General features: G+C 44.0%; 1 protein-coding gene across 26 annotated transcripts in view; it reads right to left on the bottom strand.

The window, feature by feature from the left end:
• LOC120894577 (AF4/FMR2 family member lilli) overlaps positions 1–17,894 on the bottom strand; it is a 214,132-nt gene that overhangs the window by 24,831 nt on the left and 171,407 nt on the right. For 14 of the 26 annotated variants that reach the window (XM_040297246.1, XM_040297238.1, XM_040297257.1 and 11 more), the window contains 4 exons: positions 9,616–9,670; positions 7,921–7,962; positions 4,949–4,975; positions 1,052–1,538 (listed from right to left, as the gene is read on the bottom strand). In XM_040297246.1, the coding sequence (XP_040153180.1) occupies positions 1,052–1,538; positions 4,949–4,975; positions 7,921–7,962; positions 9,616–9,670 (611 nt within the window). Of the gene's footprint in view, positions 1–1,051; positions 1,539–4,406; positions 4,666–4,948; positions 4,976–7,920; positions 7,963–9,615; positions 9,671–17,894 lie in introns of all 26 variants that reach the window. The other 12 variants (XM_040297252.1, XM_040297247.1, XM_040297241.1 and 9 more) reach the window with 11 other exon arrangements.

Here is a 17,894-nt window from a genome sequence, read left to right on the forward strand (position 1 = left end):
TGGTTTTTTATTTCGCTCGTTGCTGTTCTCATTCATTCCCCGATCCGATCCCGGAATGTTTATCGAGTTTTATTCGAGCTAACGATCCGGCATAAACTCCTGGCCGCGCGCGGTTGACCATTTTTTCCCTTACCCTCCGCTTATTTTAGCGTAGCAAAACGGGCGGAAAGTTTTGCAAATTGCTACACCTAAAAAAATAGCCAGTCGTGCTGTACACCACTGTCACGTTGACTTTATCGCTTGCAAAGTGCAAAGTTTTGTGTGCAAGCGAGCGAGATTAACCGAACTACAAATCGGAGAAGAAAAAACATTTTAACTCGTTCGGTACGTTTTGTTTTTTTTTTTTTTTGTAATCATTATGTAAAATGAGATTTTTCTATCCAACTCTCCACTATTTTCCGGAATAATAATCGGAAAAGTTTCCCTCCCCCGATCACCACTTCAATGAGCGGAAAATGACCCGTAAAGGCAAAAAGTTTAACCACAGCAAGCAGCTTCGCCTTCGTTAAAATCCCTTTTTTCACACCTTTTAAAAAAACGGGAAAATTGTGGAAGGGGTTTCGCAGGAAAAATGGTAAAATAATATGCTACCAGCATTCGCTCCCGCGGTGGCTGGGGGGGGGGGAGGTTCATAAGGTGCGTTAATTTTCTACCATACAAGAAAGGTGAACCCTTTTAAGCACCTTTCCCCCCATGGTAACACCATTCATGGGGTGTAATATTTTGCTTTAAATTATAATGCTCATTGTGTTATGTTTCCTTCTGGGAAAGGGGAAAGATGAAGATAATCATGACACGACGGTTAAAACCCAACCCCCGGGCAAAGGAAAAGTCATCCAGAGGACCAAAACAAAAGGATTCTTCCTTCCTGCTGCTGCAAACCTTTTCGGGTGCAAATAATCCGATAATATCGCTACGCTACATTTCCGCCCCAGTATCATTGCCGTATTGTTTTTTTTCTTCTTCCGGTCACTTGGGACCTCCTTGCTCTCGGGGGTCCTTGCTCTCGGGGGTTGATAAGGATGCTATTAACGCGTACGGCGCTACTTACGACTGGTAGGCGGCGGCGGCAGCGGCACCATTCAGCTGGGCGTACGTTGCTGCTGCTGCGGCTGCTGCTCCTGCTGCCGGGTGGCTGGAAAGCAATCCGGCTGGACCTATGTTTCCGGTAGCCGCAGCACCACCAGCACCAGCACCAGCAGCGCTGGGGTTTCCGGTTGCGTTCGTCGCTCCCCCACTACCTGTAGAACCGGGCGCGTTTGTACCGTTCGCCAGCCCGGGCAGGTTGGCGAGCGATGGATGTCTCGCCGGGGTTGCCGCGTTTCTGGCCAGCCCGGCAATCACCGATGCCATCGGGTGGGGCGTCAGCTGGGGCGCTCCTTGGTGAGGTAGATGAAGGGCTAGTGCCGGATGTCGCTGCTGCTGCTGCTGCTGCTGTTGCTGGTGGTGGAGATGGTGCGGCAGGGACAGTGTGTGATGCGACAGATGCTGCGCGAGTGCCTGATGATGGAGCAGGGCGGGATGGGCCGGTATGCCTGCTGTGTGTGTGTGCGCGTGTGAAGGTGTGTTCCCCAACAAAAGCCACCATAACGATCGAATGTGTTGTCGAATGGTGTAAGTTGAGCCACGATAAGGCGTTTTCGGTGTAGGCCGGCCATTACAAAGCATGCAAAGTGTAAAAGCAGGAGCAGGAGAAAAGGTCGTTGGCGATTGTAGATCAGGATGATGATGATGATGATGATGATGTTCGTTTGATGTTCATGTTGGCGTGTGAGTGTGTGGGATTGTAGTTGTAGTAGTTGTAGTTGTTGTTGTTGGGTTGGAATGGTGCGTGTTGGTTAGGACAAATATGAAACGAAAAGAAGAAAAAAGAGTAAAAGAACATAAGAAGCGTGTTAATGGAGATAGGTGAGGCATGGTTCAGTAGGTTGAAAATAGTGAATCAAAGATGTTATTTAATGTGAATTTTTAAAGCAAAATAGGGTTTTACAGTTGATGTGTATGATGTTCCTATGCTATGGCCTCCTGTTGGTTTATTTCAATGGGAACTATTAACAATAAGGTGTAGTTAGGGGTATCTGTAAGCATGCGTTAGTGTTTCGATCCTGTAAGAAGGGCAATTAGGGATGGTGTGGCACACTGTAGTGTCGTACAAATAGTTGTTTTTTAGTAGAACATCAAATATTATTCAAAAGTAAACCATTCTGACAAAGTTTGAATTAAGATGTTTTAAGTGTACCAAATTGATGTCTAAAATTGGAAAATCCCTGCTGAACAGCAAACAAATTGCACCGAAATACCCAGAAGAAACCGCGTCCAATGCAAACGATGTAATAATGTGCAACCGGTGAATGCGAAAATTGAATAACTTTTACTGCAGTGGGATAATTCGGCTCGATGAAGGTTTCAACGCTTGCTTTGCTTGCGGCTTACTCGAACTCGTGTTGTGGGGCCGGAGCGAGCGCGTCCGTTCCACGCACCAATGCGCAGCAGCCGAATGATTTGCTGCCTCACGTGGAAGCTTCCCTTGCGAAGAGTAACGACTTTCAGGCAGCAAAGAGCGAGCGGTGGAAGCAGCCGTGGAAAACATAAACAGCCTTAAAACCCCCGGTTGCCCCGGTTGATTCATTCCCTCCCGGTAAGCTTAACCTCCGCGGACGCGCCAGCCATTGAACAAGGTTTGCCAGGAAGATTGGCATTATCAAAGCTTCGGCACGCTGGCCCGTGGCCCCCTCGTAATAGGAACTTTCCTTGCCTCTCCAAAAAAAGTACAGCCGAAAATGGAAAGCGATGGAAAGTACCGGCCGCGAGAAGAGGATTTACTTTTCCTGTCCGAAAAGTTATGGCTAATCTTTTTAAGCGTTTGTTTACGGCGTGGATTTCCCCGGTGACTTGCCCCATCCAAGTCACCATCGGCGCGTTTTCGGGATGGTCTACCAATTCGGGATCTGCGTTTGCACATTGCTTTCCTGTACCGCGGTCGTCGGTCGGGATGACGCAAACGAACCAAAGCAAAAAGCGGAACCCGGCGAAGCGCGAGTAATTTAAAGATTTTGCGCGACTTATTAGAAATGTTATTAAAAATTCAGGACGCACGGGGAGGGGGAAGACGGAACTTCGACAAGCACACGCGTAAAGCCGCCTGCTCATCGGCGAGAATCTGTTTTAATGAAATTGGACAAAGTAATTTAAATGTGTCCGCTGGCTGGCGGAAGCGGCGAACTCGCCATTCCGAACGAACCCCCAACCCAAATTAATGTAGGCGATGGTTTATGATTGTTTGATGTTGACGATCGGGAAGAAATAATTAGAACGAGCGGCTGGAGTGGTTCGCTCTTACGGTTGTGACCGGATTAAGGGACCTAATTTAGAACGTGGGGGGCCCTTTTTCGGTCGATGGAGACGCCTGGTGCTCCATTAAAAAGCCGGGCAAATAATTACCACACGAGACGACGGCGGGCCGTATGGCCGTAGATGTATGGTAATGTTGGGGCATCTTAATTATTTTTTTTTTGTTATCGCCAAGCATTGAGTGTTTCCCGTCCGAAGAAAGGAAGTGCAAATTGAGTTATTTATGGCTGGCGTGGAGAGGTAGCGCGAAGCGTCGTTTACAATTAAAACTTCCCCAACAATAAAAGGCAGTTGGGCGAATGTGTTCGCAGCTTGTTTAACACACACACACACACACATATTCACGTTCTTTTGTTCGCAGTCGTTCGAAAGACGCTTGAGTTAAAGCGTAAAGGCGAGTAAACGGCTTACAAAGCGTCTTTGCGTGCTTGGCAGGAGGAGTACAAACAACAATAGGACACACAACGCGTCTCGGCTCTTTGTGGCCGTCGCGAGTAAAAGCGAGCTTATAACCCACTTGCCCATAGAAGAAACGCAATTCTTGCGCGAACGCTACTTAAACCTTTTTAAAGAAAAGACTGTTGCCCACTCATTCTTTCTTGGGTGCGCAAAGCGTACACAGAGCTGGTCAAAGCGGTTTGCGGTTTTGACATTGGTGGGTTGGTGGTGTACCACCACATCAACCAACCCTGCTGCTGCTGCTGCTGCTTGGTTGAATCACGTTTTGTACAATGAATTCCACGAACGAATAAATCCCCTTTCGAGTAGAAATGTCTCCCATCCCTAGGAGTACAATGCACACACACACAGGGCCCGCAACAATTGTGCTCCCGCGTTCGACACATTAGGAAAATTGAATGACAAAAAGAAAAATGTGCTCCAGCAAATAAGCTACATAGCGTTCGGTTCGCAACAGGAGAGGCAGAAGAGGGGGAAGGTGATCTCGGTACTTTTCCAAAGGCAGCATATTTCTGCTCGAGTGGTCGATGGGCGAGGGCAGCACTTGTAACATACACGATGACGATGACGACCGACGACGAACAAAGCATACCGACCTTCTTCTCTGGGCCGCCGCGGCACGCTGTGCGGCCGCAATCAGTATCGGGGACGTGGCGGTGGGCAGCTGGTTGGCGGCGGCGGCGGCAGCGGCCGCACCGGCCGGGTTCGCGGACGCAGCTGCGGCTGCTGCGGCTGCGGCGGCGGCTGCTGCCGTGGGCGTTGCGGCAGCCAGTGCTGCTGTGGGCGTTGCACCGACGGTGGTGGCGGCGGTGGCCGCCCCTAACCAGGGCCACGTTGCCAGTGGCAGCCGGTATCCTGTTTATTTTTCCGTAAAAGGCAGCCAGGTGGTTTAAAATGACGAGAGAATATGTATATAGGGAAATGGAAAATGGATTTTGTGCTAATTGTACGGTGATAACACGCGTGTGATTGGAAGTATCTTTATGAAGATACGTGGCACTGTGTGTGTAGTCGTAGGTGAAATTATGCTTTAAGTGTTTATTAGTAAACCTAGCTAGGGGTAAAATGGTCTAAAACTAATGAATGATCAAAGATGAAAATCAAAAAGCCATCAACAAAACACACAATCGAGCCTTACCTTCGGGCCACGGGACGCAGACGGCTGCTACGGGGTGATAGTTTTCCATTGAATAAAGCACCATTCCAAGACGGCCGAGGGTAATTGGATTGGCAGCGCGTTGTGATCCGTTACATTGTGTTCCACGTTTGATGCCACATTTGTTATTTGTTGCACATTGTGCCACGTGACACAACACACAGGTAAGGGAAGAGAAAGAGAAAGAGAGGGAGAGAGAGACAGAGAGAGAGAGGTGAAAAACGCGTACACGGTATCGTACGTTAGTTTCGCAATTTATCATTCATGGTATTATTATCATTACACAGCTAAGCGATATGGATCGCAAATTACAATAAAAGGAGAAAGTGACATCATATACACAGAGACAAATTAAGGGCGTGGAGGGCCGGGGGTGACGAAGGCAGCAGGGTGGATGGGAGTTGGGTAGTTGATGAATGTGTTTGTTGTTTCGAGCGAAGAAACCCCCGACGGTGGAGGCTTAGGAGGGATTGGTGCGTAGGATGGTCGGAATTTGATTGATGAAAAGGATTACCACTTTTAATGGATGGAATACTTTCAACAAACAGCTAGGGCGATGTGCTATGAAGCGATGAGGAGGGAGGTAGGATATTCTCTTCCGGTGGTAAGGATTTAGATTGTCAGTTTACAGGTAACGGACAAGATAACAGGCAATCCGGGATGCGAATCAGCGGTTGAATCGCATCGAGCAATGGACGGTCAAAACACAAGAAGGCGCGCGTGAGAACATGCTGCAGCAGTGAAGCGTTAGTGAATGTTGGAGGGAACGTATTTAAAGCACAGGTTAGCATGTGTAATAGCTACAATACTTTGTTAACTACACTGCTTTCTATGGTGTTTCTATTGCTTAATTTGCTATTTAAAAAAAAGCTACTGTTTGAAGAGACAAACATTAAGTTCTTTCTACTACATCAAGGCTGGTTTTAAAAATGAAACAAATTGCACTACTCTATTTCTAAATTGAATGAAATAATTAAAATAAAGGAATATTTTTTTAATTAAAGTGTGTCATAACAAGATCTTACAGGGTTTTTCGGAAGTTCTCATAGCTGCACAATAATGTGTGCTATTGACTCTTTCTTAAGCGAAATGAACTTAATGTAATTGGGATTGGACTCTACGGCACCTTTATTGGATAAATCTAATAGCAATTTGCCAACGAGCCTGTCAAAAAAGGGTGCTATAAAGTCCAATTTCCATTATATGAAGTTCATTTCCCATAAGAAAGAGGTAAGAAAGTGACCAACAAGTATGAGAATCCCTGGAAAAGCCTGCAAACTTTTTCTCAACCATAACCCTGAATTGCAGCCCATAAGAGCTTGATTTAAATCGAAAAGAATCAACGTTTTAACTCTCCCAAACTAAGCGAAAGCAAAATGCAAAGGCACACCAAGCAAGCAGGGTTGTTAATTGAATCAATCAAAGCACGTGAACTCCACCGAAAGGACAATCTGTTTTCCCCCGTTCCACCAGGCCAAGCACGTTAGCACACGTCGACAGCGCTATACTTTAAAGCACGCTTTTCGTGCCGAAAATCGCTCCACCGTTGTAACGAAAAAAACAACATCTGTGCACTATTCTCTTCTAGGCAAACCCGGTACAGATCGAGCAAAAAGCATACCGGTTTGGACTGAAAAAGACAAACACACACAGAGACACACCCATTCAAAAAAAGCACCATGAATAGGGAGAGTGGAAAGAGACGTTAGGGATTGGGTAGGGGGGGGGGCAAAAATGGAGATAGATGTCGTCCGCGTGTTTAGCATTATAGTAAACGATGATCGTTTCTGTCGCGTGTCAACCGCCATAAAATTTCCATCACTTTCACGACACACACAAAAAAGAAACAAACGAACGATGCTTTGCTTTCGTATTTCTAGCCAATGGAAAAGCGTTGAAAAGCAATCCGGCTGCAACGCGTGCTGTTCCTTGAAGCAAGCAAGCAGCCTTTGATAATCACGTGAATGGGTGCTGAATGGGCCATCCGACCGGATGGCTCCTTCTGTGTGCCCTGTACCGAGCGGTCGTGAAGTCGACAAAGCGTCGGTTGATTGATAGCGATCAATTGATTAAAGCCAACCGGTGAGGGTGTCTGTGTATGTGTAGGAGTGTGTGTGTGTGTGTCAGCTATTTTAGCTTGGTTTGGTGGAATTCATGACGGAGCGCACTGTGCAGGGACATCGTAAGCACACTGCTGCTGCTGCTGCTATAACCATTATACAGCAGAAGGAAACGACTATCGACAGCAGCTGTGCCTTGCAGCGATATCTAAGCGCTAACGGAGGCACAGGAAAAATAAGCCTCTTCACTATCCTTAGCGAGCGAGCAGTACACGTCGAGGGAAAGCCGTGTGCTAGAGCTGAAACGTGCCCCATTGAAGGAATATTGCTCCCCGAGTTTCATTCCGCAAGAGCTGTGTTCAAGGCAAAAATAAAAACCTTATCTACAACATTTGCATGCAAAAGTGAAAGGAGTGGAAACGTGAAAGAACAATTTACAAACACACCCTCACCCAGGCTAATAATTTGAACGCAAGTGTTTTTAATACTGTAATAAGCTTTTGGCCATCTCCAAAACTGTGCAAAACATTCACAATGCTCTCCTTTTCAAATTTCGAAATGTGTGCATAAGACGCTAACACATCGATATAGCACAGATAAATCGTATGACGCCGTCTACTGGCACAGCTTCTCTGATCTGGCGAGTGGATAAACAAAGAGCTACTACAAACTGCATGCAAAGAGCGTACAATACAAAGCGTTTTGGATGACGTTTTTGGGAAATTACGGGAAATTCTACAACTCCAGGGTAACTGCGAGCGATAGGTGCATTATTGCATACATTCCGGGCACTGACTAAATATGGCTAAATAGAGAGAGAGAGAGAGAGCGAGCAAGAGAGAGGGACAAAAGGTATGGAGGAGGTAGTAGTATTTAATGGAAGGTTTTGCTCACCCAGTGACGGGGCCGAGACGGCGCCTTGTTTCGTCAGAAACACTGTACGCACACACACACACACGCATCATATCAATATGAAAACATTAACACACACACACACACATACGTACATGTGCGCGGTTATGTGCGTGTGTTGCGCCGTGAGTAGGTTGAGTAAGTTGCACATGTATGGAGGATTGGGTTGTTGTTGTTGCAGTTGTAGTTGTGGTTGTTGAGTTGTAAGTGATATTTTTTTATTTTGGTTTTTGATTTTCGATTTTCGTATCGTTTCACAAGTGTCCCATTTGCAAAAAAAAAAAAAAACACACACACAAGTGGGGGTGGGTGGGTGGTGAAGGGTTATTATTTTTTTCCAATATAACAAATTGATACCAATAACCAGAGCAGGTATCACATTTCAAAGCGAAATATCGTCCGAAATGCAACACGAAAAACCACCGCCCCCGCCCCATTTGCATGCAAAATGTCCGGCAGGGTAGGTAATTGATACAACATTTTACCATGAAATTGAACGTTTATCGAACGGGGCCGCATTTTGTGTTGTAATTGCAGTTTTGTTTTGTATTATTATGCCCACACGGGGACAACAGCATCAAATTCAGCCAATCGCATTTGGAGGGCACAGTTGGGAAACGATTCAAAACAGGTTTGGAGGGTTCAAAAAGGTACACCATTTCAAACAATTCGTGTGAAAAAGAGAAGAAGAAAAAGGAGAGAAAAAAAGAGAAAGAAAACGTGATGTGAGTAAATGCGTTTCATTTTAACCTTTCGAGTAAAATACGGTATAGTTCGGGGGGGGGGGGGGGGGGGAATACGAGTACAGAGATGATGAAGGTAGTTTGATAAGATAAGGTAGCTGTAGTAGAATGGATAACACACTCTGGTGTGCAGTAGTTAGCAGCTGTCGGGTGAATTTTTTTAAACAGTTACACAATGTGTGAATGAATAAGTGGAAACCAAAAAAAAAACACCCTCAGAAGGCACAAAATGAACAAAAAGGGGAAATATGAAAGAGGTTGTCAGTTAGAAATTTAGTTTTTTTCTTCGACGAATTTTGACAGAAACTAACAAGAAACTGGTCCAAGAAATAGTCTTAGTTTACAATTTCTTTAAACAAGTCTTTATAACCATCAGAAACAATATTCTATCCACTACTTTACCAAAAAAAACCGAACAGCTCGCAGGAAAGACAAATAGTACTAAAAGGACATTATACTTAGAGTTAAGGTTGGTGCCTAATTGCTTCAATAAACATGTTCATCAAACTAACAAAACCGACAAGAGTTAGCTAGAAGACCAAAGACAAAGTACTAAACAGGCATGCACACGAGTGTTAGAGGAAAACAGGGGAGAAAATAGAGAAGAAAGACACAGGGGAGCAGGGGAGAAAATAGAGAAGAAAGACAAGATCGATGCACTTGCTTGTGCCTCTATGTGTGGAAATAAAAAGTGAAAAAAATGGAAAACATAAATGCACAAAGAAAACACACTAGAACAGTAAAACCCAAAAACGAACTATAAAAGGCGGTGCGTGATGGTTAAAACCACGCTTAGATGCTATAAATAATTACGAATTCAATACGAGGATATGAATACAGAGTGAGTAAGAGAGAGAAAGAGAGAGAAAGAAGGCGAAAGTAGAAAGTGGGGCTGGAAGGATATAGGAAGGAAAGTAATGGTTAAACAACTTACCGCTTGATACAGCAGGAGCTTTTTTACTTTGAACTCGTGCGGTTGCATTATTGACCTACAGTTTAAACAGCATTACACACACGGGCGGGCGGGCGCGCGCGCAAGGGGGATGCACATTTGTTGTTGTTGTTGTTGTTTGTTGTGGGTGTTGTAGTGTATTTGTGTGTGTGTGTGATTGTGTGTTTTTTGAGTGTATTTGTTCACGGTTTGTTGCAATTTTTTTTGCGATATTGTATTTGTTGTTGTTGTTGGTTTAGAATTTGGGTAAATTCCGGAGAGGAAAAAAGAAAAAAATATATAACAATTAAATGCATTCAAGTGGATTTTAATGTGTGTGTATGTGTGTGTGTGATAGAGAACAGAAGATGAAGAGTGAAAATAATAAAAGAAAATAAAAAAAAACATATTTTTACAATGATACTTGCTAACACACACACGCGCGTAATGAAACACTGTAACTCTCGATTCGACGACCGGGCGGACCTGGCGCTCTTTGTACATCTAAATTTCAAAGCCGTCGAGCAGCAGCGACGAGCCATGTGCTCGAGTACGTTCAGAAATTAAACACAAAAACACATTACGGAAGCTGTTAAAATCGGTAAATAATTCGAGTTGGGCTCCACTTTTCGGGCGATTGTTGAGCGATAAAGCATTATCGAAAAGGTACCACACAATTGCAATTATTCACGCATGAGATCACTTACACGCACATTGGAGGGGTATAGTGGGTCGTTCGTTAAAGCCTGTCCAGCATAATTTATGCGTTATGGTGCCAGCCGAAGCGCTACTGCTGGATCCGTTTATTGCACTTTAAATGGCTTTGCAGCAGCCAGCGAACGAAACGCATTACGGGAATGTGTCTCCGTCGTGTGGTCTGAATTATGGACCCATTTCGCCCAAGTCGGGGAGTTAATTGTGGGGCGGTGGTTGACAACACAAAAAACATAAAAAACGACATGTAATTGCGATAGTAACCAGCGACAGGGAACAATAATTATAAAGTGAACGTAAATGGCGGCGCACGGCAATCGGAAAGCTCCGAAAATCAAGGCCCCTGGTGGTGATTTCTGTGGTTTTGATTGTAATTGGGTGCCATTTTCATTGTGCAGCTTGGCGCAGCACAGAAACAGGTAAAAATCTGTTGGATAAAAATTAATTAAGATATTTATAGCTCCCGCTCGAACGGATGGATGGTACAGTTCGTAACAATTAGTTTTATTAACTTGTGCTGCTATGTGCCACCGGGAGCAGCGATCGAGCGAACGATAATGGTAACCAGCACGGGCAGCAGTGGAAAGCTATATTTTCAGCCAAATAGTACAATGTTCCGGGTTCGCTGTGAGCAGAACAGAACAGTGCAAGCTACAAAAAAGCGACTGAACAACTTTGGCTCTCTATTAGCATATTAAATTGAAAATTATAACTTCATCCCCGTCATCACTCGTGATGTCACACTGGGGGACAGGGGTTATGGTCGCTGTTTTTTCTCCCCCTCAACATCCTGTTGCAAAACTCTAAACTCTCTACTCGAGGAAAGGAAGCTCGAACAAAAGCCGTTGACACGATGCTTGATTTCGTCTCCCATTGTGTTCCCAATTCAAAACATACGCTCGCTGCAAAAGGACAGTTTGGTGCAATTTGGGGCGCAAAAGCGGGGGATGAAAAAGACATTAAACAATATAATCATTTTCTCCACGACAAAAAAAAAAAAACTCTCCACCCACCAAGGCAGGCCACAAACGAACAAGAGTGTGTCACATTTCTGAGGTTTGGTACTTGCATTGAAATTACCATTTTTTCACTCTTTCGTTCCGTCGTCATAGTTTTTTCTGGGGATTTTTTTTTGTTGGTTTCCACTTCATTGGGACACGACACCGTGTGTGCGAGTGTGAAGTTGGGTCCATCCGCGTCCTATCCGTCCCGGATCGAACTGGAACAATTCCTTCCCTGCTCGCAAACTTCCATTCTGTTATGTGCTTTCCTGCCAAAGGCATCATTTCTGAAGTTAGCATCATTTTTTAATTAAATGTCACTCGTTCATTTTTCCATTTGCGGTCGGGTTCGGTGAGTATCTTCCTCTTGTGTTGGTGATGCGATTTTTTTCTCCTTCTGGTTGGCTGGCTAGTCTTTATATTATCTTTCCACGTCACGTTTTTAATTATTCCCGTGAGCTGAGCTCTAAATGGTTTTTCCTTCTGTGCTGCTTCCCGTGTTTTGCAAAGGGAGAGAGCAGGTTGGTGTACACATACACTCACACAGCATCGATTACCTCTTCATCGTATCGTAACGGAGAAGGGGGGATTGGGGTTTGTTTGGTGACCCGCTTGCTTTTACAGCGACATTTTTATAATTGGCTTCCAATAGTAGTTGTGTTACAACAAGAAAGGTGGAGAGAAACCCGAAACTGGCGAGAGATTGCGATCGGTGCACAATTATGAATAAAATCAAAACGTTAACCAGGAAGGGAACAATTTTCGATGTTATCTATTATTGACGTGAGCATAAAATTTGGTTTAATTTTTTAATAAAAAATATCAGAATTATTTCGAATATTTTTAAAGAAGTACAAACACTCTTATTTTTCTGAGCTACAAAGCAAGAGCGTTGACAATAAATCCAATTTTCCTGTTTAATGCTGAGCGTTTGGCATAATAAAGCAACGGAATCTAACGCTCCTGACGGTAGCGGTGTATAAATTAAAATTGGAAATCTATTGAACCCTGGTCGGACATACGCTATTGGATTTTTCCCAGCTGCATGTTCCGCTATACCAATCCTCATTTTAATAGGGGAAAAATCAAATCTACCACAAATAAAAAAGTAATATGCAAAACGTGTCTAAAACGAACGAAAAAACCTCTCAGAAAATCACAGGAAAAACCAGTCGGCGAAAACCCAATTTTTCCACCATTGCTCCCGTGTTCACGCTGCGTTCACGCCGAGCGGCTCGCGAGAAGAGCTGGGGGCACACCATGTGTACCAGCAGAGTACAAATTTGCATTTTACGCTGTGTTTAAAAATCACCATGCACCACCACCATCATGATTGGTTGCGCAAAATTGCACCGATTTTCCGGCACAGTTGGCTTCCGAACGAAGTTGGCAGGTGGCGCGCACCGCGCACAGTGCAATTGCATAAAATATGCAACAATTGGATCAGAATCGGAGGGATGACGTAAAGGAGAAGAGAAGAGAAAAGAAGAGAAGAAAAAAATCGAATCACCACGTTGTCACGCTGCACCCAAAGTGGGACGAGGGCTTTACTTCCCGTTTGTTTGAATTTGTATCGACGATGGATTTGTGTTGGCGATTGGGAATCGATTTCACCGTCGAGGGAAGAGAACAATAGGTAGCAGGTTCAATCGTTTGCGTTTGGGACGGATTTGCGACCGTTTCTAGTAAGTGAAGTTAGTTCCCAGAAATGGAGAAAATGCTCCTAAACATGTTTGGAAGGTTCTTAAAGGGGGCTTCCTGGAAAGTGAATGAGATTGAACTGCGAGGCCATGCATCCATACTGTATCCCAATCGATAAACATCGGTTCGGCAATACACACCCACCACCCATACGGTTGAATATGTTGCCCAGGAAGCTCATGTTGCTGATTTGCATCCGCACGACTGTCCAGTAGCGTCGGTGAACCGTATTGTAGTGGATGAACAGAAAGGAAAAAAGAGGAAAAAAGCGTCACAATCGCTGCACAACAGAACTACCTTTGCAGATGCACGGTAGGATTAGGGACGGTTTGCAGCAAATATACAACACCGTACCAGTTGGCAACACTGTACAGCAGGAAGAGATAGCAAAAACTGTATGCAAGTAGGATTGTTTTTTTTTGGTTCGTTCCCATCCTCTTTGTCGCTGCATTTCGAGCACAAATGGGGAAAAAGCAGGAAAAAATTGCAACAAAAATCGAACTCAGCAGCTCGCTTGCAGCGAATGAAGCGCGGATAAAAGATGGTCCTCGCTTTGACGGGGTGATTTGTAACCTTCCTCTTTTGCTGGAAGCCGGCAGCCTTTTGTACCGTAGCTACGTGCGCACACGATACCCACTGCTGCCCATTGGTTGGATGTTGAGTGTTCTAGTTTTCACTTTTTTTTGTGCGTCTATTCTTTTATTTCTGTGCTCAGGAAAAAAAAGTGGCTGTATATCGCGTCTCGGTAGACTTGACTGAGCCACGTGTAAGGGAGAACTGGAACTGGAGCTTTCAAAGTGCCACTCCTGGTAAAAGGACACTGGCAGGCACTGTGTGTCCCTTGTTGGACCCATTGTACTGTATTGTTGCGCGCTGCACGCGGCCAATGTGGAGAGCCCGCATGTTATTTAGTATTGTAGCAGCCAGCGAGTCAATTTATATAGCTGTTTTTTTAGAGTGTACGTCTACTGAAATTTTTCTCCAGCCTCTTTGCACTGTATCGAGTGCTGCTGCGGCAGCTGCATGGTGCAATTGGTGCAAGCAAACCACGTAAAGACAGAGAGAAGGCATTTTTCTTTGCAACGAGGGTTAAAACCAAATCATACACTCCAACGAGCCGCGAAAAGAATGCTTATTAGCACAATCCGCACAGCCAGGGAACGGAACAGTGAAGCAAAGAATCAAAAAAAAAAAACAAAGGTACCACTAAGCGACGAACCCCCTCTCTTTCGTTTGCTGTTGCACTTTCATTGGGGATGAGGCAAAAACGGGCTCTAACGGACGTGGATACACAGTGCACACTGCTGCCAGATTTATTGGATAGCGATAAATCTTGGGTTGATGCTTTTTCCCCTTTTTTTTCTGGGGTTTTGTGTTCCACTAAACACAGTGATGTTGGATGTGTAAGGGATACAATTCAAGCACCTTGCATCTCCGCCTTGGCCGTTCGTTCGTTGCATTGAAACTTCAAACGAAACACACCACTGTAAGGGTATAGATCACGAATGAATCTTGTTTGGTTGGTATTATCATTTCAAGATTTGGAAAATGCAGAAGACGAAGTCTAAAAAACGACGAATTCCTGCCATTTTGGGCAATGCGATGGTGTTGGGGCACCGACAAGAATTTATTTGAGTAGCGTACAGGGAAAATTAAGGCTAATGTATTGATGGCCGTTGTTGGCAAGTGTATGCAACCGATATGTCGGAAAGATGCAAAGGTATCGCTCTACTTAATGTCAAGCTCGTATACAGTTCATAGCGATTGTATATTTACTGGTTGAAGATATCGGTAGGATTATGGCTGCCTTCTGATATCCCAAAATTTAATTATCTAAAACAGCACCAGCTTTAGTCAGGACTGGACGTCACTAATCAGCACAATTCATCAACCATAACTCGGCGGAGTCTATCAGAGTTTCATAAAAAAAAAACCCATTTCAAAACAATATTTGATTGCCCAGTGCCTTATGCCATAAGTCAAAAGAATACACAAGCTGACACGGATAGGAAAACTCACAACTAGCACCGAAGCGTGACCAGAATCTATTCGTTTCCTACCCGTGCGCCAGCATCGCCGTGCTAGGATAAAGCGCTGCCAACCTACTGCTGCCAACTTCGAGATGAAATGCCAGAAATTAATTTTCTCTGAATAGTAACGTCTTGCTTCGCAAAACCCACTCGCTTTTTGCCGTTCGTTCCACTGGAGGCGCCCGCACGGTAGTGGGCCGGCCACCAATCGAGATGGGAAGTTAGCCTCTGGGAAAACTTAATTTCTCACCACCATCAATGGGGTTTCTTGAGCTAAAGAGCTAAAACACCAACCACCGTTCGCTTCCTTTTCTACCAATCCCACCCACAGGCTGGCCAAGATCCTGAAGACAACGCATCCTGATTGGGCTTCGATTGAAAATTGTATCCCGAATGAAGTGAAACAATCTCTGTTTGCTAGCTGGTGCTCTCTCTGGGCAATTCTTCGCCGCCGGCCTTGGTTCGACGGAGGAATTCCGTAGTTGTGTAACTTAATTGAAGCTTCGTGCTGGAGGCTGTGCCGATCGATGTATAATTGAAAATTTCTTGTACAGGGTGGCGGCAGGGGCGCGTACGACCCTTTCGATGGATTGTTTTAAATTGCACAGGACAGGTTTCGCAGGAAGCGGATAAACGTACCGATTTGAATTGGAGTGTAATTTACGTTCCCCGCTGGTAGTGCTAACAAAACAATTCCAATGAAATTAGAAAACATTCTGGATCACTTGTTTACGTTGGAGCTTCCCAGCAATTGTAAAACTGAAGCTATATTCGTACTGTGCGTGCATGGCTCGTGCTGCATATGATTGAAATAACGGACGGGTTTTATTTGATATTATAAAAAAAAAGAAAGAAAAGGTAATGCCTATAAACAAATTGATTGTGTAAGCTTATTTTTAGAATGTTTGGCTTTACAGTGGGTGGATTTATACTTCTGGAATGGTATACAAAAATGCTGATTGCTAGGGGACGGGTAGAAATAGCATGGTAGGGTTTTCGATTGCTCTGAGTAGGTGAGTGTTATATGAATGAGTGAAGAACGTACCGTTTTTTTTTTCAAAGAATTACGCATCGGAAGAAGAGTCGGTGGTCAACAACGAATGAACACTAAAATTCTGCAGCAGAGAACGAAACAAAACGAATCAGAGGTGGGTTCAATTAGCAATACCAGCGCCTGTACGGGGATTTTACGGGGTGGTGCTGGTATCTGTTTTGTAAAACTCAATTAAAACAAAAAAAAAAGGCTAGGAAAGGAAAATGATCAACCGATTGCTTGAAAAAAATGTTTAGTGAACACAAAAATAATTGATACCTTCATTAATTCTAAAACTTTCAAACAAAGGTGTCCTGTTATTTCGCATAACTGTGTTTGTTTAGCATACACCACATCAACCTGAACTAGAAGACCAGCTTGAATGCAAACAAAAAGCACACAATGAGCAAAACCAAAACTATTTAATGGCGCTACCACTTGTTAGGAGAAATGGTCATTCTCTAAGGAACAAAACAACGAGCATTCGATGCACTAACTAACCAGATGAGCGGTTGTCAATAGACCACGAGCGTACATTTTGGCCACCAACACCCGGACACGTCCCGGAGGGCAACAAAGTAAGTACTAATTTGTTGAAGTATTGCTGTTTTGTTGTTGTCAGAAAGCCACCAAAAACCCCAAACAAAAACACCATATGCGTTACGTTACACTAGATGGGACCAAAGTTTGAAAATGGTTAGAAACTGTTGGGCACTACGGAATAGTATGTGATGATGTGGTTGGGAACGAGGAAGCGCAGCAATACTAACACCATGGCAAAAACAAACTAGCATTCTTGTAAGGAGCAATATAGTGTAAAAAGACGCGCAGTCGAAAAATAACTACGCACCGTCTTTTGTGTTTTTGTTTTGTTTTGTAATTGTTTGTTGCTTTCTGTTTTCAGTTTTGCGGTTTTTGATGTTGTGCGTGTGCGTGTTTTACTTTGTGGTGCATTTACTTGCGAGCTTTTGCGTGTGTTTTTTTTTGTAAGTAAGTGTGTGTGAGTGTGTCGGAGTGAGTTTAAGGGTGAATCAAAACTAACGACGAATGGGGGCGTTTTTTTCCATCAACCGCATCTTGGATGCAAAATTCTAGGCACTTAACAGAGAAAAATACCATTATAGAATATTAAGGAAAGGGGGAAAAGGGGATGGTAATGGCAAAGGAGGTTTAATAAAAAGGAGCATAATAAACTTGCGAGCAAGAGAGTGAGAGTATATATGTATAGTATATATAAATATGGTACGAGAGGCACATTTAATGGCAATCACAAAAGTAAAAAAGACAAAAAAAAAACATAACACGTTCCATATTTTTGTTTACCATTCCAGAAGTACTTCCACAACCACCAAGTGTCAAACAAGCCGCATACATACAAAGGGTAATAATAATAATTAGTGCTATCGAGCGAACCGTTCTCCTTCTGCTTTTCTTCGCTAGCTTTGCAAATTTCTTGCACTATAAACTTAACGCCAAAAACAATGCAACAATGGAAACTGGATGTAAACACAACTGACTTCATCCACCGTTCTTGTACGGGATCGGGGAGCACATACTAGGTACGAAAATAACGGCATTAAAACAAAAAAGCTTACATTATCCACGGCAATAGAAAAAGAGAGAGAGATAGACAGACAGAGAGTGAGAGAGAGCGAGAAAGAGAGCTGGGGATGGGAGTTTATCTCATTACAAAAGTAAATTAAAAAACAAAGATGCTAGTACTCTTGCATTAAATGCACGCACGCAGCCGACTAAAACAGTAACGAAACTGATAAATAGTTCTGGGAGGGGCCATTTAGTGTT

The sequence above is a fragment of the Anopheles arabiensis genome, chromosome 2 (assembly GCF_016920715.1).
Source record: "Anopheles arabiensis isolate DONGOLA chromosome 2, AaraD3, whole genome shotgun sequence".
NCBI lineage: Eukaryota > Metazoa > Arthropoda > Insecta > Diptera > Culicidae > Anopheles > Anopheles arabiensis.